Source organism: Pteronotus mesoamericanus, unplaced genomic scaffold, assembly GCF_021234165.1.
Source record: "Pteronotus mesoamericanus isolate MK-2021 breed Mesoamerican mustached bat unplaced genomic scaffold, CSHL_Meso_final contig_69, whole genome shotgun sequence".
In the NCBI taxonomy this organism is placed as follows: Eukaryota; Metazoa; Chordata; class Mammalia; order Chiroptera; family Mormoopidae; genus Pteronotus; species Pteronotus mesoamericanus.
The window spans coordinates 3,155,427-3,179,175 of NW_026555237.1; the positions used below are offsets into that span (position 1 = coordinate 3,155,427).

A 23,749-nucleotide genomic window follows, 5' to 3' on the forward strand; every position below is an offset into this window, starting at 1 on the left:
AATATAAAAATACAAGTCATACTTTTAATCTATTTGCCAATGTACACCTCTGCTGGGCAAGTAGATTAATATATCTGTGGTTCCCTATGAAGTGATATCTATGATGTAACCTCCACATCCAGTCACTCATTCAAGCAAAGCTTCAGAGTACTTGTCTTTGTATCTGCTTTTGTTGATATTATTCAAAAAAATTAAATTTAACATTCTATTATCGTAACTTTGAAATATAAGAAAATCATTCATTGGATTCAATGTGTAATTGTAGGACACCAGTCCAAAAAACAAAGAATTTGTAACTTTTAAAGAGCTGTTACATAATATACAGTACGAAAATAATACTAAAAAAATACCTCAATATAAAAAGATAAAAACTCAACTTTATTACAAAACTGAAAATAAACAAATGCATTATATCACAATTCAGAATTGTGGACGGACTTTTTAGCATGATGTGCTGTATATAATATAGCTAAAGCTTTCATTTGTCTATCAAACTTTACCTTCCGTACTTTCAAAAAGAAGTTTAAATAAAGCAATTAGGAACACCTGACCTATCAGCTGCACTATGCCCACTCCTTAACAACAAAATTGGTAACTGCCAGCCAAGGGAATTAGTAAATTCTTTCAGCATTTTATTCCAAGTTTGCCTAGTCCCCAGAAGCTCAAACTTGTTAAGCATATTTTCTGTCCAAGGGTGCAGATTTCTCGTGTATGAGCAAGTCCACCAAACCCTTTGCATGACAGAAAGGAAATGACTGACACCTGGAATACTTAAGATTTTCTTCCTGGTTCTAACCAGTTCTAATGTAGATAAAGATAAAATTTAAAAATACGTCACAAAAGGATCCCAGTAGCATGCTTTGACTAATTAATAATCTCCAAGGGTATCAATAAAATCCAATTACTGTTATACAACTCATAATTTAATTATGAAACATTCATAATGAATTTTCGGACAAAAGTAAAATAAAACGTTTCTAAAACTTGAGAAAACCAAAGTCTAAAAGGCTCTTTACGAATTATTTAAATACAAAACTAGTTTTAGGATATGTATTCTAAGATCTTGAAGGTACATGTTTTACCTTTTTACTCCTAGCAACTGGTACTATTAGAAAAGTTTTATTGATGATGATGAAATATAAAGAAAATTTTATATTTCTTTAGCATTATTATTCAGGTCTGTGGACCGGGTAAATAAAAGAAAGAAAAGAAAATTTATCTAATGTGCAAAATGAGTTACTTTTAATTAAAGCTTAATTTCCAGTTTTAAGATACATACATATAAAATAAACTTTTGATAAACTATATTTAAGGTTAAGATAAAAAATATAATGACCATTAAGATGAATTAATTTACATGCGAAAAATGTACACTATTAAGTAAACACAGGTGGATTTTCATTCTTATGTAACTGAAAACTTCGACTGGGAAAAAAATATGAGGACAAACTCCCTCTACTGGTAATTAAAAAAAATCCAAATGGAGAGAAAAGTATTGTTGGAAGTATAATTTTATGGTAGGAAAGACTCCCACTTCCTATTCATAAATGAGGAAACTAAAACTTGATGAAGGTCACACATTAATAAATAAAGTTTATAGTATTAAAAAAGTATTAATTTCGTTAAAATTTCTTCAACAAGCAGCATCTGGCCTTGGTGTGCCCCCTACCTCTTGCTTAGTGGCCCCAGGCCCAGCAGTAACAGCAGCTGGCCTTGGTTTGCAGTTTGGCCTCTCCTGGGCACCTCTCAGCCCAGCACAAGTAGCAGCCATCTGCAGACTGCTTTGTAGTTCATGCCAGGTAACTCCTGGAGCAGAACGCAGATGGAGACTGATATTGGCCTGAACTTCCCAGGAGGTCCAAGAGGCAGTGGGCAGCCGGGTAAGACAGCTTCAGACCATATCAAAGCACCACCCAATCACCTGCACAAGTGACATATTCAAGAGGCAAACTCAGCAGGCACCAGAGCCCTAATGAAGTAAGTTCTGCTCCATGGGGTGGGCTGACTGTTCACTCCAGTGGTCAGGGCCAGCCCTCACAGCTGATTGGCCAGGGAGATAAATCCCTCCCACTGACATGCCAACAGAAATCCAGGTTCAACTACAAGGAGAGGGAGTACACAGCCCAGGGTGGGGTTGTACCTGGAGTGCAGTGCTTCGGTGAATGGGGAGGCTATGCCACTCTACCCTTCAGGACACCTGCTACATAAGGCCCCTCTACCAAGCCTGGAAGAGGTAACAGCTCTACCTAATGCACAGAAACAAGCACAGGGAGGCTACCAAAATGAGGAGACAAAGAAATATGTCCCAAATGAAAGGACAGAATGTAACTCTAGACAAAGGACTAAACAAAATGGAAACAAGCAATCTACTAGATGCAAAATTGAAAACACTGGTAATAAGGATGCTCAATGAACTTAGGGGAAGAATAGATGAACTTAGTGAAAATTTCAACAAAGAAATAGGAAACATAAAAACAACTAGAAAACATAAAAAAGAACCACTCAGAAATGAAGAACACATTAACTGAAATGAAGAATATATTACAGGGAATTAATAGTGGAGTAGATGAAGCAGAGGATCAAATTTCTTAGAAGCTAAGAAAACAGAAAACACACATAAAGAGTTTCCCAGGCAACAGCAATCTAAAGTAGTTCATCACCATCAAACCAGCATTATATGATATGTTAAAGGGCCTTCTTTAAAAAGAAAAAACCAGCCCTGGCTGGTGTAGATCAGCGGATTGGGAGCCGGACTGTGAGGCAAAGGGTTGCTGGTTCAATTCCCAGGCAGGGCACATGCCTGGGTTGTGAGCCAGGTCCCCAGTGAAGGACACATGAGAGGCAACCACACATTGATGTTTCTCCCTCTTTCTTTCTCCCTGCCTTCCCCTCTCTCTAAAAATAAAGAAAATCTTTTTATAAAAAAGAAAAAACAAAAAGAAAAATTTCAATAATAAAATGGCAATACAAGGTGGGGTGGAAGTTGGCTTATAGTTGTGAGTATGCAAAACAGTTTATTCTTGTATTATTTATTAATTTTTGTATTATTTTTCCATATCAACTGTAAACCTACTTTTGTCCCTCCCTTATATATTTGTCAACAATTGAATTTTTAAAAAACAAAATAAGCAAGTAGAACAAAAACAAACTCACAGAGGACATTTGCTAGATGGGAGGTTGTTGATGAAATGGGTGAAAATGGTGAAGGGATTAAGTACAAATTGGCACTTACAGAACAGTCACAAGGATGTAAACTATAGCATAGGGAATATAATCAATAATATTGTAATAACTATGTGTGGTGTCAAATGGATATGAGATTTATTAGGATATCATTTAGTAAATTATGTCTAATCACTGGGTTGTACACCTGAAAGTTACGTATTACTATATGCCAAATGTAATTGAAATTTTTTCAAAAACTTCAAAAAATTAAATAAAAATTATTGGAAAACAATTATTTCAATTATTTGAAAGGGAAGAGAGAAGAACAACATAAAGTTAGCAGGAAACTTTACTTCTGCCAGTCCCTATTCTGCCTTAATTTTAATTGGAAAAGCAGGCTCTTAAGAAGAAATGTTTTAAGACTGTCAAAAGTAGCCCTGGCTGGTGTGGCTCAGTGGATTGAGTGCCGGCCTGCGAACCAGAAGGTTGCTGATTTGATTCCCAGTCCAGGCACATGCCTGGGTTGCAGGCCAGGTCCCCAGTGGTAACCACACATTGATGTTTCTGTCCCTTTCTTCCTCCTCTCCCTCATCTCTAAAAATGAGTAAATAAAATCATTACCAAAAAATGACTGTCAAAAGTAAGGGGTCAGTTTCTCTTGCCTGGATACAAATATATCAAAATGCTTTACCTGGATACCCAAAACCTTGCTCTTCCTTGCATCCATCCTTTCTGCAAAATTCATAATAATGTGGGCTCATAATCTGCCCATCCAAATGAATACTCTTCTTCATATAGTTTTGATAGTTTGTGCTTTAATGACTTTTCTAAGAATATGCAAAAAGTCCTGAATTATACTCCAATTCTGAAAATCCACTTGAAGCCTGGTATCCTGAAATGCATCTGACTGTTTATAGTGCTGTATTCTATTACCACAACTACTTAACTATTACTTGTACTGTCAGCTACCATTTATTGAGTACTCACTATATACCAGGCTAAGTACTTCAGTGTTTTACATGAGTTCATTTCATCTTCCTATCAACACTCTGAGGTAGTACTATTATCAGTTAACAAAAAAATTAAAAAGTTAATTGGCTAGCCCTGGCCGGTGTGGCTCAGTTGGTTGGAGCTTCATCCTATAGACCGCAGGGTCAAGGGTTCAATTCCTGGTCAGGGCACATGGCTAGGTTGTGGGTTCAGTCCCTGGTCAGGACTACCAATGGATGTTTCTCTCTGAATTTGATGTTTCTCCTCCTCTCTTTCTCTCTCCCTTTCACTCTCTAAAATCAGTAAGCATGTCCTTGGGTGAGAATAAAAAAAAAAAAAAAAAAAAAAAAAAAAGTTAATTGCCCAAAGCCACAGATCATAGCAAATGTGGTAATAAATATTTGAAACTAGGAATTATGATTCCAGAGACCACACTGTTATTTTATGCATAATCCTTATTTTGAAAGAAACAAAAATAACAAACTTACTCTAAAAAGTAATTCAAACTACCCATTGTTGAACATCTCTAGGAAATAGTATAGTTGAATACCATTATCATTTTAAACTTCACAAATGTATGTATAGCTCTTTGGTTCACAACCTCAAGTCACTGCCACATTAGAGGCTTTTAAAAGATAATGAAGATTTCTCTAGACAAAACCAATCATGAAATAAGAAGCATCTTTTGGTGAGTTAAGAGAATCAAAAAGGGTCATTTTCTTGGAAAATAAAAACATGTCCACTCAAAAACTTGTACATGAATGTTCACAGCAGTATTATTAATATGCCAAAAGGTAGAAACAACCAAAATGTCCATCAACTGCTGAACAGATAAATAAAATGTGGCATATCCATACAAGGGAATATAATTTCCAGATAAAAGGGAATAAAAAGGAATGAACTACCAACACACACTACAACATGGATGAACATTATACTAAGTCAATGAAGGCAGTTACAAAGGACCATTATGACATGACTCCACATGAGATGTCCAGGATAGACAAATCTACCCACTGGCTAGGGCTGGGGTAAGAGTGGGAGGAAGAGTTGGGGGGAAATGGGGAATAACGACTAATGCACAGGGGATTTCTTTTGGAGTAATTTTGGGTAATAAAACTGTTCTACAATTAATTATGGTGATGATGGTTGCATAACTCTGTGAATATACTAAAAACCACTGAAACTGTATACTTTAAATGAGTGAAGTGAGAGTACTTTGGTTTGAATGTTTGTCTCCCCTCAAATTCATATGTTGAACTCCTAATGTATTATGTGATGGTATTAGAAAGTGGGACCTTTGGAAGGTAATTAGGTCATGAGGATGGAGCCCTCATGAATGGGATTAGTATCCTCATAAAAGGGACCTCTGAGAGCTCCCTATCTCCTTCTTTCCATGTGGAATTACAGTAAGTGTGTAACCTGACAAGGGCCCTGGTACATGGTACCCTGATCCTAGACTTCCATCCTCCAGAGCTGTGAGAAATAAAATTTCTATTGTTTGTAATTTTGCTACTCAGTCTGTGGTACTTCGTTATAGCAGCCTGAATAGACTAAGACATATGGTATATGAATTATATCTTCTTAAAGTTGTTGAAGATATAGTAGTCTCTACAATCTCTTCAAAAGCTTTCAATAAGCATTCTAAGGTTTTCTATTCAGTCACACTCTAAGGCAATTTTTATTTGAATTTTCCAATTTCAATCCATTTCTGTATAGTATTGCACAGTCCATATATATTTACCTAAATTATAGCTCAGAAATAAATATAACTACTACAAGGAATAAATGAGGTATAAAAATGGCTCAAAATTCAAATAAAAAAATTAGAAAATGTCAAGTATTAGGTTCTAAACTTTAATACCAAATATTTTTATAATTTAAAACTAATAAGAGCAGATAATAGATTTAACTCAGTGTTAGAGACATGCTTTGACAAAGAACTCTAGGACAACCTTAGCATTTGAGTTTTAACATTAGTGACTATAATAATTTACATTCTTCCTACAAGGTAGATTAACAATAATTTGTGAATATATTTTCATATCGCACAAGCTGTTAAGATTCTGGAAAAATAAAGTGCTATAACATGGAAACAATTATTAAACTTCCTTAGGTCTTCTAATATATATCCCACAAACTTACCATCTGTACACTTTTTTCCAATTCCTGGGGAATCGCAAATGTAGATGAAGGAGCCTGAGTAAGTGGCCAAGCGCCAGCCTAGAAGAAAAAAGTAAACTGAAAAGTTGCACAGATAAACATCTAACTTGAAAGTAAATATTTATAAAATCATTTAAACAACTAAAACACCTCTTTTTTTCCCCTTCCTCAAAATGTTGATAAAACTCATCAGCATTACTATCATGACATATTCCATTCCAAGTCAATATAACATAACTTTAGAAGCTAGAATCCATTGATTGAAAGAAATGTAATCAGCCATTCATTCATTAATCCTTTGTATTAAACTATTTGAAATGATTAGCAAATGCCTGCAATAAAAGACATAGGCATACCTGTAGAACATATATTTGAAAACTAATTCCCAAATCTATTACTGTGTCTTGATTTTTGATAAAATTGTTGAACTTATTGTTGAGATCAGCACTGACACTCATATCTGTATACATCCGATGTAGCTTGCTGGTAAACTCATAACCACACGCTTGCTGTAAAAAGTTTTAAAAAATATACAATTTAAAAAGAAAAATAATAAACCATACCGATTAATAAGAACACGTTATTATTGCTAAGTCTATGGTCAAGGGTCTGTCTACTGAGTAACTCAAGATAAATATCAATCAGCTACAATTAATTTCATTAATGTGTAAGCTAATATGATACAAAAATAAAGTAAAATTCAACTGCATTACAAAACTTGTATTTAAAGAAATATTTTAGGTGTATTTATTTACAAGTAATACAAATCTTTTGTTAACACTGTTTATCTTGTGAATAATTCTTTATCTATATATAGAGAGAGATCAATCCTTTAATATATTATTTGTATATACCATTAAACATTTAACCAGTTACCTGTGGATGAATCATTTCTTGTTATAGATAATGCCACAATGAACATCTTTATGTGCTAGATGAATAATTTCTAGGTCATGATTAAATCAAAGGCATCCATTACCTTTAATTTATTGATCATGGCTTCTTCAGAATCCATAGACATAGATAATCCGTGAATTAAACGCTTTGCCAGCATTCTTGCATAGAACTATATTAAAAAAAATATTTCTAAAGATTATTTCCTTGCTGATGACTTAAAGCTTAAAAATAAATCATATCTGAATAAAACAAATAAAATTTCTCTATTTACAACTTACCTTTTGAAAAACATCCTTATCATCGATATATTTGAAAACAGTAATGAAGCTGGTGAGTTTGTCTTCCACTTCATTCTCAGTCATCCCTTTCGCTGATTTCTTTAGTAAGTTGTCACAGTACTTAGCAAGCTCAAATAGAAATTGACAGTAAATCTTATAAAGAACCTTCTATACATATGCCTCAAAAAAGGTAAAACGACAATTCAAAGTACCAATGGATAGGGTCTCTGCCATCTTAAAGCCAAACTTTCAAAAATTATGAGCATACACGAAAGAACTTAAAATGTCATAAGGCAAATTTAAAAAAAACTTTAAACAAGTAAAAAATCTAACCAATACTTAGTGAATAATAAAACACTGATATAAATAATAGAAGTTTCAAAAGGGCACCTAGATGAGTTTTGTGTAGATCTATAATTTTTGACATTAAACAGGTATGGTTTTAAACTTTTACAACTTTGTAATTAAGTTTCCTTTAATGGTTATAAAAAGTTAATCATCAAATTTCTTTTCAATTTCAGATAAAATGTCTCTGAAAAGTAATGAAAATTATTTCAAAGCAGACATTCTTTAAAACTCAAACTTTATAAAACAATATTTTCTCCTTTAGTTATTTCTTAAGAAGCAATCATATATACGGGCCATTGCATTTCTTAAATAGAAGTCAAATTATATATAATACAGACAATCATTTTTATTTTTAATAATTAAGTTTCATGTACTTCTTTCTGAAAAATGCTACAAAAACAAATTAATTTGACATTCTCAGTTTTCTTTTTCTATTACTGATATTTTTTAAGATTATTTTTAAGTAATCATCAAACTTACCAATTCGGGAGCTCTGCAAACAGACTTGGGTTCTCTATAATTTACAACTGATGTAAGAGCCTAAGTAGAAAACAGACCAGTAATTAGGCACCAGTAATAGTGTATAATCCATAAATTACTACCCCACACAAAACAGCATTTTGATGGTTGTTAATTTTATTTTAATTTCAAACACAGGGTAAAAGCCTCTAACTATATACCTCATGATAATTATAGAACAATTACATATCCTGTTCCTACAGAAAGCTATTCTTATAACTCATTACTGACATCTGAACATAGATAAGAGTACACTTTAAAACATCTTATAATCATGTAAGCAATTTTCCTTTAAAGCATACCAAAATTCAAAATTTTGTAAAATGTATTTATTTTTCTTTCAAATATTCAATATAGTTACATATTTTATTCAAAGGCAAAAAATCAGCACTAAAAGGTTGAAATTATACATGTTTTTTCATAACATGAGTTTATTAATGATTCAATTCCCCTTGTATGGCATAATAATGGAAAATTCAATTCCCATATAATTCAAACATTCAATTTACCCATTCAGTTACTATGTTATTATTATTTTGATTTTCATATTTAAAGCTAATCTCCCTGTCAAGATTAGAAATCTCATATAGAAACCCCAATCCTGAAACCATCTTAAAGCATAATGAGTAAATAAAGAGAATTAGAGCTGATCCTTAAACAACATGGGTTTGAACTGCACAGGTTCACTTATATACCTAGATTTTTGTCTATAAATACTGTAAATGTATTTTCTCTTAAGATTTCCTTAATAACATTTTCTATTCGCTAGCTTATTTTACTGTGAGAATACAGTCTTCAAGGTCTGTCCAGAAAGTATCCTGCCATGTACTATGAAAAATAAGAGACATTTATTGAAGATACAAGAAACATAGGACAATGACGACTTAGTCCCCTTCAAAGTAGGCAACTTGAGACCTCACACAGTTCCTTCAGCATTTCTTCCACTGTTCAAAGACTCTGCAAAATCTTTTGTTGAAATGGCCATCAGCGCCCCTGCCGTATTTTTCTGATCTCATGAACGATCTGTAATCTCTTCCCTTTCGAAGTTGATTTTAGTTTTGAGAAAAGCCAGAAATTGCAAGGTGCCAAATCTGGGCTGTAGCGGGGCTGAGTCACCTGGGTGATTTGATGTTTTGCCAAAACTCTGCACGAAATGTGACTCATGAGCGGGCGCCATTGTTGTGATGAGGCTGGCAATGCCCAGTTGCACATAGCTGTGACTGTCTTCGTCTTATTGCATGTCTCAATCAAGTAAGACCACTGAGGTGGTACTCCTTATTAACTGTTTGGCCTGGAGGAGCATACTAATGACAGACAACACCTTCCCAATCAAAAAACACAGATAAAATGATCTTGATCTTGCCGTGACTTTGCTGTTCCTTCTTTGGATGGAAAGAACGAGGCAACTTCCACTGGGATGACTAGGTCTTTGTTTCCAGATCATAGCCAAGGACCCACAACTCATCTCCAGTTATGACCTTCTTGGGGAAATCTGGTTCATTGACAGTGGTTTGAATCAAAGTCATTAGTAACTGCAGCACAATGTTTCTTCTGCTCTGGTAGCAGAAGCCCCAGAACAAATTTTGCATGACACATTTCATGCAAAGATCCTACGTCAAAGTCTTGAACACAATAGTTTTTGGAATCCCAGATCAGCATCTAGTTCTCGCACTGCTGCTGATCTTTGTGGACTGCAGCCTGTGTATGTTCAACATTCTCAGGTGATCTCCTTGTTGCAGGCCTTCCAGAATGTGGATCACTTTCAACAGATTCTTGACCACCTTTGAAGCATTTATGCCACACTTTTATTTGCACTGCACTCATTGCATTGCTCCTGAAAGCCTTCTGAATAATTTGAATAGTTTCCACAGAGGAATGTTCAGGCTTAATGCAAAATCTGATGCAGATTCATTGCTATACTTGCTCAGTTATTTTGAATGTGACAGGCACACAGTACACATGCTCACTCAATGGCATCTACTGCCGCCACTGACTAGTACAGTGAAGTTGTCATTGTTCATGTATGTGTGTTTCAGTCCACTTTCCTTGGCTACCAGGTTACATCATTGTTGCACAAACCATTCTCATTATATTAACAACAGCTGGACTTTTTCTGGACAGACCTTATAATGAACATACAGAATACACATTAATCAACTATGTTACCAGTAAGTCTTCTGGTAATATCAGTAGGCTATTAATATTGAAGTTCTGAGGAAGTCAAAAGTTATAGGAGGACTTTAGACTACAGGGTATCAGAGCCTCTATCCCCTGCATTGTTCAAATACACAGACATTCCTTGACTTAAAATGGTTTTCACAATTTTTTTGACTTTACGATGGTGAGAAAGGGATATGAATTCAATAAAAATTATAATGGGCATTTTGAACTTTGATCTTTTCCAGAACTGCTGATATGTGGCACAATATTCTCTAATGATGCTGGGCAGCGGCAGTGTGGTACAGCTGCCAGTCAACTGTATGATCACAATGTAAACAACTGATACTGTACTGTGTATTTACTGTAAGATGATTTTGCCCTACTACAGCAAAATTAAGTGTTCTGAGTATGTTTAAGGCAGGCTCAGCTACGCTGTAATGTTTGGTAGGTTAGATGTATTAAGTGAATTTTTGACTTACGACATTTTCAACTTACGATGGGTTTACCAGGGCATAACCCCATCATACATTGAGAAGCATCAGTAGATACAGGTATTATTAAAGTTACCTTATCCAATGCACTCATAAAGTGCTGATCACCATTCAAAACAGTGTTGATAAGTTGAACAAATTTACCATGTACTTCCAAAACTGACTCCACAAATAGTGTTGGCATCTAAAAATATAAAGTACAAAAACACACTTTAAGAAGTTTCAAGGATATAATTAGGCTTATTAAATAGTCATTTAATTAAAAGTAAAGTTTTCCCCAAGCAAATTAATGTTACACACACACACACACACACACACACCCTCAAAAAATATTTTTAGCTAAAAAGGTCTTAAAAATCTAAAACTTTGATGCTGAATCAGCTGTCATTAAACACCAGAAATACAGGGTTAAAGTTCCTCCGCCAAAGTGTGTGTAAAAAACACATTTCTCTCTGTGTGTTGGAATACCGTATCTTAAGGGCAACAAGGTACAACCTCTGAACCACCAGGTCTATCAGTTTCATAGAGGATTACAGAAACAAAAACTGCCTTCAAAGCCACTGAAGGCTAAGAGAGAAAGCAGAGTTCAAAAGCCATTATCTGTGAAAATTGAGGACCCTGGAGCTGGGCAATACTCCACATCTAAGAGGGAAGAAATACTTAGCTGTGCAAATGTGAGTTTTTACTCTTAATGGGGATAATTATAAAGTGAGTATCTAGCTCCAGCTGGATAGCTCAACTGGTTAAAGCGTCGTCCCAATATGCCAAAGTTGCGAGTTTGATCTCCAGTGAGGGCACATACAAGCAGCAACTAATGAATGCATAAATAAGTGGAACAACAATGTCTCTCTGTCTCCCTCTCTCTCTCTAAAAAAATCAATTGAAAAAAAGTTAGTATCTAAGATTTCAGTCAGCTAAAATTATCTGAGTTTATTACAAATGCATTCTCTTGTATTTCTAGCTCCCAGTCCTTGACATCAAATTCTATGTTTCTATGCCTAAGGTCGTTTAATACCCTGAATCTATAAAGCTAATAATGTACACTAACCTAATAAATAACACAGACTAATAAACATAAAGATATAAACTCAGAGTTTTTTAAAAATAGAAAACTTATGTAATATTGTAGTAGGACATAAAATCTAAGGTTTGCGAAAGACAAATATACAACTCAAATAATGAGCATATAAAACGCCCCTGAATAATATTGTCTATGCACAGATTACTACATTATAGATGACAAGTAAATAGTTCTACCTAGGAAAAAGAACTAACATTTCATGTCACATCTATTCTGTTCATCAAACATCACCAATAAAAACATGGTGGTCCAACAAGTTTTGATGACAGAAATACACTGATAGGAAAGATGCCTTGTTGTAAATAGGCATTTGATTATCAGAGAACTCTTAAGAAAGATGGGTATTAGGAACATGATGGTCACTGCTGGTTACTTTGGCAGGCAAACATGTATTTAGAGAAGATTGTTTTCATCTAAATTTGCTTCCTGGGCTACCAAATTCAGAGCATATATAAAGAAAGCAAATTGTGAGTTCTCTATATTACCACTGATCAATCCCATTACTTCTACAACTAACTACTAGTGCCAGTTACAAAGAAATACAAATATTTAAAAATAGCACAGATATGAACATATCAGTGTAACTAAGTAGAAGCTTAACTCATGCAATGATTTTCTAATAATTTGATAATTCCAAAATGTGTCCGGCAAACTCTAGGTCTGAAACACTTCAATAAAGATATTTCACTTATTGGCATGGTAAAACTTTTCTTTCACTGTTTAATAAAGTAAAAACAAAAAACCCAACTCCATGATAATCTGATTAAGAGAAAAATGTTCTAGTTCCTTATGTAACTCACATTTTCCTGAGTAAGATTACTGGTTGCTCTGAGGCCCTCATCATGAACATGATTTTGTAGCTCCTGTATCATATGAGGTAAACCAGTGGACACAGCACGGAGTAAGACATACATATTTGCCATGTCTAAGGGGGAAAAATTTGATTATTAGATTTCCAAATATTTTAATATATTAGGTAATATATGGTTCAAAATGCAGAAGATTCCCCCACACCTGCCTCCCAACCACCCAGTCCTCCTCCCCATGGACATATTGTGGTTAATATCTTTTCAAAGCTGTTTCATGCACATTCAGGCAAATATACATATTCTCCCTTCTGCCCGTTTTTATAAAATAGTATATTTTGTGTATTATTTGCAACTGCAAAACACAACATTTTCACTTAGAGATCTTTTTATGTCAGTACACAGAGCATTTCTTCATGTTTTACAACTGTACAGCACTCCGTTATACATAACAATTACTCAACAGTTGATAGAAATTTGGCTGTTTCCAATCTCTTGATACAATGTTATAATTAACAATCCTGCATATAGACAAGAATATCTGTAGTATAAACCCCTCCAAATAGGACTGCTGTATCAAAGCTTAACCTTCTAGAAGGATCCTACTAAACAGAGCTCCCAAAAGCATGGAGCTAGCTCCCTTACCAACAATGTGTTATCAAAAGTTTTTATCTTTGCCACTGAGAGGTGAAAAATGATGTCTCAGTGTTAGGGTTTTTATTTTAAACTTTTTATTAAAGTATACATACAAAAAAACACGTAAGCCAAAAGTGTATGCCTCAATGAATTATCACAAGTGAACACACACCCTCCCCCCGCAATGTAATTACCACCCAGGGTAAAAAACAGACATTACCTATACCTAGAAGTCCCCTTCACACCTCTTCCCAATCACTATTCCTCTTGCTCTTCTGCAAAGGTAATCACTGTCATAAGTACTAAACCACAGATTAGTTTTGCCTGTTTTGAACTATTTATAAAAATGGAATCATACAATTCTTTCATGTTTAGTTTCTTTCGTTCAACATGTTTATAAGGTCATATATGTATGATGTTGTATGCAGATGTAATTTGTTCATTTTCACTCTTCTATTATATTCCATTGTATGAATATAATGTACTTTATCCATTCTATTGTTATAGGATATCTGAGCTGTTTCCAGTGTTTGGGGCTATTACAAATAATGTTGCTATGAACAATTTTGTACATACATGCAGCCTCTTTTGGCAGGGATAATAATACATATGGGAGAGGAATGGCTAGATCATAATACATGCATATATTCAGCTTGAGCAGTTAATGTCAGTTTTTCAAAGCCAACAAGTTCCCAGTATCCACACACTTCCCAACATTTATTATTTTTAATCTTTTAAATTTTATATAAAAATGCTAAGTATTGCTATCTTAGTATGCTTTTAATTTGCATTCCCCTATTTTAATGAGATTGAGGGCCTTTTTATGTTTATTGGCCATTTGGATATTCTCTCTTCTGCTGTGCCTGTTCAAAATCTTGACCATTTTATATTTGGACACGAATCTCTTTTAGTCATTGCAAATCTATTTCTACCCTATGGCTTATCTTTTCATGATCCAAAGTTGTTAATTTTAATTCAGTCACTTGATTGATCTCTTTCCTTTGTGGTTAGTGCTTTTGTGTCTTATTTAAAATGTCTTTCCCTACTTCAAGGTCATGAAATTATTCTCCAATATCATTTCCTAGAAGTATTATTGTTTTACATTTAGATCAAAAGCCTACAATGACTTGACTGATTCTGTATATGGTGTCTTAGGTACAGATCAAATTTCACTTTCTTCCAAATGAATAATGAATATCCAGAGGACTCAGCAGTATGTGTTGAAAAGACTATCATCTTTCACCCACTCCTCTGCAGTGTCTCTTTTGTCTTAAATCAAGTATCTAGTATGCATGGGTTATTTCTACACTATTTTATTCCACTGGTCTGTTTGCTTATCTTTCTTACTTTGGTTTTATGATGTCATTCTATCCTGCAAAGCCTTCGCTTCATAGTCGTCAACACTGTCACGACTGTTCTTAAGAGTATAACTCAGAACAACAACAACAAAAATTCGGTTTTGAGTAGATTGTCCCGGTTCATCAATGTTACTTTCAACAATGTTTAATTTTCATTGTAAGACTGGCAAATATCTTATTAGGTTTATTCCCTGCTATTTGAAAATTCTTAATGCCATTTTCTTTTTCTAAAAAATTCAATTTTTTCACTGTATACTGCTAGCATCTCATTGTATTTTTATTTTATATTGCATTTGTTTTGATTGAGACTGTGCATCTTCATAGAGTTAAAATTCATTTATATTTCCTTTTCATATTCTTTGCCTTTTTCCTACTGCTTATTAGAATTCTTAATGTATTAAGGAAATTAGCTCTTGTGATACATAACAATGTGCAATTATTTTCCTAGGTTTTTTTGAGTTTAGAATATGTCTGGAGAATATAGTTCTCCAAAATTGTCTTTTATAAGAGATTATTAATAAAGTATTTCAAATATTTTAGAGACTCAGACTACAATATACTTGAAATCTAAGGTTACTTGAAGACTATGTAAGAAGTGGTTTATAATTTAATTTTTATTTACATTTTGAATTACTTACCATTTTTTTTCTCTTGTCGAATGATATTATGACATTCTGCATGTAAGAACTGTAAGTGGTCTGCTACCATTCGTTGCTGACATTCATGAATCACTTTAGTATATGAACTTGGGTGCAAGTATTTTCGACATCGAATTTCTTCATCTTTTAATCTACCTAGAACCTTTAGCAATATATTGTTATAGTCATACACTACTATGACAAAAAACTGTAATATCAGTAAATAACTTAGGTAGACTAATTTTAATGGCTTAATTAAACATGGCCAGGTAACAAATAAACATTACATAACAAATTTAAACACACATTTCATAAATCACTTCGAATTTTTATTTAAGCTACCATCACCTACATCTCATCCCAGTCTTATGAAAAATTTCCAATGGCCTTCCTTTTAACAGTTTTAAATATAATTTATGTATCATGTTTCACCTCTTTAAAGTATACAATTCAATGGTTTTGGTGTATTAATTAGTGTTTTTAAAATTGTGATAAATATATTTAACAAAATTTGTATAATTCATTGGTATTAATTATATTCACAATATACAACTGTATTTCCAAAATTTTTTCATACCAAGTAAAAAACTTTATAAATATTAAGCAATAACTCCCTACCCTACCCTCCCAAAAACTTCTAATCTACTTTCTGTCTCAAAGAATTTGCCTATTCTAGGTATTTCATATAAGTGGAACAATATAATGTTTTTTGTCAATGGCCTCTTTTGGAGAGTCGGATATAATGAGTATACGCTTCACTTATCACCTTGAGCACTTTTCATGATTGAATCCAGATCCTTTACCAAGACTCTCAGATTATTCAAAAAGGGATAAGAACTGAGAATCACTGATTTAGTGTAACCTGCACTTAGTGTAACCTGCACTTAATAGATGAAGGAAAATGTCCTACTTGACTTACTCAAGGTCCCAGAGCTAATGAGTGACAACAGCAGGAAGACAAACAGCTCAGACTTCGAAGCCTTGGCTTTATGAAATATATTAACAGTTTATTAGTAAATAATGGTATTTCCTGACCTATGATCCATGGAGACATAGTATTGCTATTTTCCTTACCCTGTATCTTTCTTGGCTAAACTAGCTAACACAAATCATCCTATAATAAAATGCTTGAGCCTCGGCTGCTGTGGCTCAGTAGACTGAGTATAGGCGTATAAATTGAAAGGTCGCCAGTCAGGGCATATGCCTGGATTGTGGGCCAGGTCTCCTGTTGGGGACGTGTAAGGGGCAACTAATCAATGTTTCTCTCCCTCTCTTTCTCCCTTCCCCTCTAAAAATAAATAAAATCTTTTTTTAAAAAATGCTTGAAAATGGAGACAATTATAACTGAACAATTTTCAAAAAAAGCAATAAAGATCTTGAAGAAAAAACATGCTTGAAATCTAACACTGCAGATGAAAAAAACCTCATTGAAATCTCTAATATATCTTGTATGGTTACTGAATTTATACTATGACAATTCTTTTACTGAGAAAATATACATGGAATTTTAAATACAGTAATCAGTATGTGCTGGTTCAATGATTGATTAAAATTTCTTACGGTAAAATTAAAAGTTTTCTCAGCATTCCAAAAATTAAGAGACAAAAAGAGTGGCCTATCTAAATACCTATGGAAGTATTATAGTTTTCCTTATTTTTCTTCCATTTTAAAGGAAGAAAGATAAAAACCGAAATACCTACAGTCTATGTTTATCCTATTTCCTAAACATCTCTGTTAAGCATATAGCTTATTTTGCCCAGATTGTGAATACATATTAATTTTAAAGACAAGCAAATCAAGCAGTCAGGATTTATCAAAAAGCATCAACCATGATAAAAACTGGAATAGCAGTTTTTCTCATGGAAAATGCTACAGCAAGAAAAATGATTTATTGATAGGTGATGTGCATTAACTATAACACAGAGTAATGACCAAACAGAAACTTTTACCACCAAAAAATATATTAACTAAGAAAACTGTTACATAAAACCACATCTGATATAGAGTAGATGATGTATTTAACATACATTTTCGTTCTTACCTTTTCCATATACTGTGAGCAGTTTGATTCTTGTAATAAATTTGAAGCTTCTTGTTTGTAATACTCTCCTGTTTCAGTCAGAAAGGGGGACTCAAAGATTTCCTGATAAAACTAAATAAATCAATTAAAATCATATTAAAGAAATTAAAACAAGTAATTTAAGAAGTTAAAGGTCTGATTATTCAAGTTGTTAAAGGAAGCTTTTTACCTTCAAGGGGAATTTTTTCTTATACTGTTCAACATGAACAAAGGAGTTAATAACCCCATGGATTACTTTCTGGTTTGGGTCTTCTCCACCACGATCACTAAAAGAAGGTGTGACACAAAATATTCTTGAGAACACAAATTATCTATGAAAATATACCAAAGTACGCCAAATATGACTGCTTATCCTACTGGTGTAATCAAACTGTAAAACATTTTAAATGTCAATGCGTGCACAGTGTTTAAAAATAATTTTTTCATATAACAGCTGAATTAATATTTGATATTTAATGTACATATTAGATGTCATTTCAATAAATGAAATAAAAGCCTTGATTATAAAATTAAACATATTCTGTTGATAAAAAAATAGTTTAACTTTAGGGTAGATATTAGCCCCTCATATTAAATTCAAGACTTTAATATTGATGGTTAAGGATATTTGAGTTTCACCCTGGCTGCTGTAGCTCAGTTGATTTGAGCATCATCCCACAGACTGAAAAGGGTCATAGGTTCAATTCCCAGTCAGGGCATATACCCAGGTTGCATGCTTGATCCCCTGGTCAGGGGTGCATATGAGAAGGCAACTAATCGATGTTTCTCTCTCACATCAATGTTTCTCTCCCTGCTCTCTCCCTCCCTAACCCTCTCTCTAAAATCAATAAGCATGTCCTTGGTGAGGATTTAAAAAAACTGATTTTTACTCATCCTAAACACTATTATCAGAAGATTTGGTCTGAGAAACAATTACTAGTTAGGCTATAGTAATTTTTTTTCTTTTTTTGCCTATCCTGACTTGATGGTACGGGTCCCTCAGAGCTACACTCTATAGAATGTATCACTTACTGAAATGAGTAAGAGCTGTGTTTTCTCTCTAAGAAATCTGCTAGAGCTGCTGAGTTTCTTTCCATTCAAGTACAAAGGTATCTATTTAGAAGCGCAGTGAGATGTTTTAGTATTTCTATATTCCTTTACAACTGCAAGGGAATCTAAAATCATCTCAATCGTTAATAATCAATCATGACTACATGATGAAGTTCTCATAAATGTCCCTAAACTACAGTATTTGGAACACTTCTAGATTAATGAACACATCCAAATTCCCAGCAGCAGAAGCTCCTGTGCTCCAGATCCTTCCAGATCTCACCCTATGTACCTCTTCATCTTGTTGTCCAACTGTATCCTTTATCATATCTTTTATGATAAACTTGTAAACAAATACTTGTTTATAATACGTGTCTTTAATAAACTTGTAAAAAATAAAAATCATCCCAATTATTTATTTGACATTTGATAAGTTCCTTCTTAGCACTACTGTGGTGCAAATCTTAATTATGATTTTTAAAATGTAGATGGTCCTGGCTGAGTAGTTCAGCTGGTCCGAGTGTCATCCTGATACACCAAGATTGAGGTTTGACCTCTGGTCAGGGTCTATATGAGAATCAACTGACGAATGCATGAGTAAGTGGAACAACAAATCAATGTCTGTCTGTCTGTCTGTCTGTCTCCCTCTCTCTCTCCCCCTCTTCCTCCCTCTCTTCTTCTCCCTCTAAAATCAATAAACTTCTACCAATTTGAAAAAAAATAATTAAAAAAATTAAAAATGTAGGTGAATATTAGTGTTCTAAGTACAGAAATAGGGAAATAAAATAGAAAAAAAAAGTTTGCCTAAAGCCACAGTTAAACAGTCTGGCCCTAACTTGGGAGTTTATGACTCTAGCATTATGCTCAGTTTACACCATTATACAGTCAAAGGTCTGCTGTTTTACTGGCAATCTTCCACCTCACTTTAAAATGATTTTTTAATTAATAATTATTTTACAAAGAACAAAAGAAAATATACTAATATCATTCCCTGGTAAATGCTTCTTGTTCTTTGTAGTAGGATATAAAGGTTTTCTAACATTTAAGGAAAGTATTGAGGCAATTACCTTTATACATTAGTGTCCCTCCCTCCCTCTGCATCCCTCTAACTCACTTTCATTCTTCCTTTAATTATCTGGATATCCTGGGGAAAGTTTTTGTACATGAATTAATATGGCTACAATTCTGTCAGTCACAGAATCTTAGATGCAAAGCCTACATTTTGATATCACTAATAAGAACAATAAGATCACACAGTGAGCTCATTTCCTCCGCTCACCTTAGTTAGTTCCCCCTTTAGCCCAGATGAAGTCTGGTGAAATAATGATCTAACCTAGCTTATCTATTTGAAACACATCATTTTTTTCCTTTTAACTTTGCCTAGGATCAAGTGAAAATCAGCTAAGAACAAGAAGTACCTGAATTATCTGGAAAATCAGGTTACCTGAGATACTTGAGATACTTTTCATGATCAAATCCTATTGTCCCTGCTCATCAGAAGTTTTCCTGGAAACTTCCACTCCTGCGATTCTCAGCAAACTTGACATTTGATTCTCACCACAAAAGGCTCAGATTAAGCTAGATTCAGATAAGGTACTGCCTAGGAAAAAAACCGATATTCCTAGTGCTTAATAACTAAGTTGCCCTCCTTATTAGAATAACATCTGAACTCAGAAACCTTTAGGCATAATTATTCAATCTTTAAGATCACCACATATTTTTATAACTGCACAAAAAATACTATACAAAATCATTATAAATATACTTCATTACTATTAAGTGACAAATAATGAAGACAAATAGTGAAGTCATTCTAAGTAATATACAAAAGCACTGACTAAACTGGTTATCTGAATAAACTCTAGTCTTATCTAAGAACAGTGGTGCTAAGGAACAAGTCTTGAGAAAAGAATATGAAGAATTTTTAGAAATATAACTTATTATTTGATCTTATCAAAACTATGTAGAAAATGCTGTATAACAATCATAATGAAATCCCCAAGAGAGTAAAAGAACTCACCTGAATAGTGGGGACTAATAGGAAAGTCTGCCCTTTAACACTGGAATTCTGGAGTCAGATTTCCTGGGTTTGATTTCTGGCTGTGTCAATAAATATACACTTTATGCAGACACTTAACCTCTTAGTGCTCAAGAGATGTCCTGTTCTGTAAAGTGGGCATAATAAAAGTCCCTACACCTCCTCAGAATGTAGTAAAGATTAAGCATAAGCCAAAAAAGTATATCGCACAGTACATGGGACATGAGTAAGCAATCAATAAACATTAGCTAGTGCTTTAAGTACCCACAGGAGCAAAATAAAGCTAACAGACCAATAAAGCACTGATTGTGATTTTTTAAATCAAGGCTTTAAAATCCAACTAACTGGGCATTAACTCAAGACAGAAGACCAGGTTTGTGAGTGCAATTAAAAGTTACGCTAGAACTGTTAAAAAGTCCCGATACCAATATGGGACAATGGGCAAATTAATCTCTTAGGAAAACCTTCATTTATCCCCATACTTAAAATAAGAATAGAGATCCAGCAAACTAAATTCAGGCTTCTGCTCCCACATATATCTGAGTAATGACAGGAGGGGCACTTTTTAGTACTCCATTATTGGCAGTAGCCCTTGGACTTGCAGAAAGTAAAAAAAAATATAAAGAGGAATGGATAGCGTAGAAAAATAAAAAATACAGACAAAAATGCACAAGACAAAGAACTGCTACAAAGAGGACGTGGAGAAAAGCAGGCAAGAAGTGGCATACACTGAAATCTGGAGGGTGCACAAAGGTAAACAAAACCAGCTCGGTCATCAGGAGAACAAGTCAGTCTCTTGAGTCAAGCAACAAGAGTAGCTGTGTGTGTCCTGCAAGAGCAGTAACTGTGGTGCCTAAAGAAGTGCATAAGGCATACCTCTGCACCCAGAAGACTGCTGCAGCTCTTGAGAGCACCACTCAGATTCCCCACTGCCATCTTGGAAAGGCACAGAGAAATCAAGATACAATAACAACAAGCATTGACCTGCTTCTGTCTCAGACTCTGCAGTGGAAAAAGAGGTATTTCAGAGGGCAATCTGGCAAAATTCTAAATGCACATACTCTTATAACTCCAGATAAACAACTGCCTATGTGCATCATAGAAGCAAGAGTTGTATTAGTGGAAAAGCTGGATATAACCTAATATACATTTCTAGGAGAAGCACTGAATAAAATGAGGTACAACCATGCCAAATAGTATGTAACAGCTTAAAAAGAATGAGGTACATTTCTATGTACTTACACAGAAAAGTTACCAAGATACATAATTGAATAAAAAAGTAGTTAATAAGTATAAATACCATTAATGATTTTCAAAAGTTAGGGGGAAAAAACCTATAAAAATGGAAAACAGAGAGATCCAAGAAGGCAGCACAGTAGGTGGAAGCTACTCTAACCTCCTCCCAGGACCAAACTGGAATTATAACTTAATTATAGAAAAATCATCCTGAATAACCAACTGAAGACTAGCTGGAGAAAAGCCTTATAACCAAGGGCTTACAGAAGAAACCACATTACCACAGCAAGACTGACAGGAAGTATATATGCACAAGAGGACTGGCTGGGCTCCCACGGGCTGCAGCTGAAGAGCTGGAGGGATATTTCAGTAGTGTGGTGGGTTCCCCTGAGAAGTGTGGGGTCTAAAACCCAAGCTGGGCTCCCAAGACTAAAACACCATAATCAGAAAAGGAACCCAGATAACATCTGGCTGTGAAAAGCAGCAGAATTTCTGTCCACCATGGAGAGATGGTAAGAGACACAGAGCCTCTTAAAAGGCCCACACAAAAATTTTGTTTGCAGCCAGTTACCCTAGGTTCCCATAGAGGGAAGGCAGTGTGTTACATTTACACAATGGAATACTACCTGGCTGTACAAAGGAAGTAATTTTACCCTTTGCAACAGCATGGATGAACCTAGAGAACATTATATTAAGTGAAATAAGCCAGTCAGAGAAAAACAAATACCATATGATTTCACTCATATGTGGAATTTAATGGACAAAATGAACTAACAAGCAAAACAGGGATAGACTCATAGATAAGAGAGCAGTCTGTCAGCTCTGGGCAGGGAGTGAAGGGTGGGAATCAAATGAAAAAGAAAAACATCTCATGGACATGGACATGGACAACAGTGTGGTGACTGTGGGGCAGGTGAGGGAGGTACGTGCAGGTGGAAGAGGGTATAAAGGGGATAAATGGTAATGGAAAAATATTTTTTAAAAGTCACACCTCAATAAAAAAAGGAAAGAAAACAATATTCTGTTTTGTATTTATTTCTGTATGTAGACATAAAAATTTAACAAATAAATTACAAAGATTTTAAAAGACAGTTAACCAAATGATAACAGGGATTACCTCTGTGAAGAGAAGACTGAGGAAATTATCTCAAATATTCCAAATTTTTCAAGAGTGCATTTATGTATCAGCTGTGTATTTATGTTTTTCATTGGGTAGCTGATACCAAGTCCAGGGAAGAAAATGTAAAAGATTGGTCTGGAACTTCCTGACATACCAGACAATAAGAATCCTATCAAGGGCCATAGCAAAAAGACTTCAGCCTTCTAACTAACCAAAATGAGGTAATTTAAATTATAATAAAAGAGACAATGACTAGAAACGTAGTGCACATATTTAAATCTAACAGCTCACTGCGATATCTTGGAAAAAAGCTAATTCATCATTTTATGAGGATGATAGCAAACCAACTCATCTTGACAAGTGTGTAAAGACAAGTAAATAAACAAACTGTTGTTTTACCTTTCCTATGTGAACTTTATCACTGGATAACCAAACAGTAGATGAGGGCAAGCATTTCTTCAAAAAATTATTCCAGGTAAAGAATGAAAACAAAATGACAGAATTAAAGTGACAGTTTTACAAACTTCAATAAGCTAAAAATGTCAGGATTTAGAATCAGTGGCTACTTACATCAAAAAGAGTGAAAAATCAGATATTATTTTTAAAAATCTATACTTTTGCCAGAGGGAGCCAACCTGAGTCTGAGTAAGCTCTGTGATGAATACAGAGGACAACGTGACATATTTAAATTGTGCCTCATGTGCGCCATCAGTAAA

The 23,749-nt window shown here is 34.3% G+C and overlaps 1 protein-coding gene across 7 annotated transcripts in view; it reads right to left on the reverse strand.

Annotated features, from left to right (window-relative positions):
• Positions 1-23,749, reverse strand: part of CUL2 (cullin 2) — a 111,560-nt gene that overhangs the window by 28,672 nt on the left and 59,139 nt on the right. For all 7 annotated transcript variants that reach the window (XM_054582320.1, XM_054582315.1, XM_054582314.1 and 4 more), the window contains 10 exons: positions 17,780-17,876; positions 17,572-17,682; positions 15,531-15,693; positions 12,893-13,017; positions 11,088-11,195; positions 8,322-8,381; positions 7,494-7,622; positions 7,298-7,384; positions 6,675-6,827; positions 6,301-6,378 (listed from right to left, as the gene is read on the reverse strand). In XM_054582320.1, the coding sequence (XP_054438295.1) occupies positions 6,301-6,378; positions 6,675-6,827; positions 7,298-7,384; positions 7,494-7,622; positions 8,322-8,381; positions 11,088-11,195; positions 12,893-13,017; positions 15,531-15,693; positions 17,572-17,682; positions 17,780-17,876 (1,111 nt within the window). The remainder of the gene's footprint in view (positions 1-6,300; positions 6,379-6,674; positions 6,828-7,297; positions 7,385-7,493; positions 7,623-8,321; positions 8,382-11,087; positions 11,196-12,892; positions 13,018-15,530; positions 15,694-17,571; positions 17,683-17,779; positions 17,877-23,749) is intronic.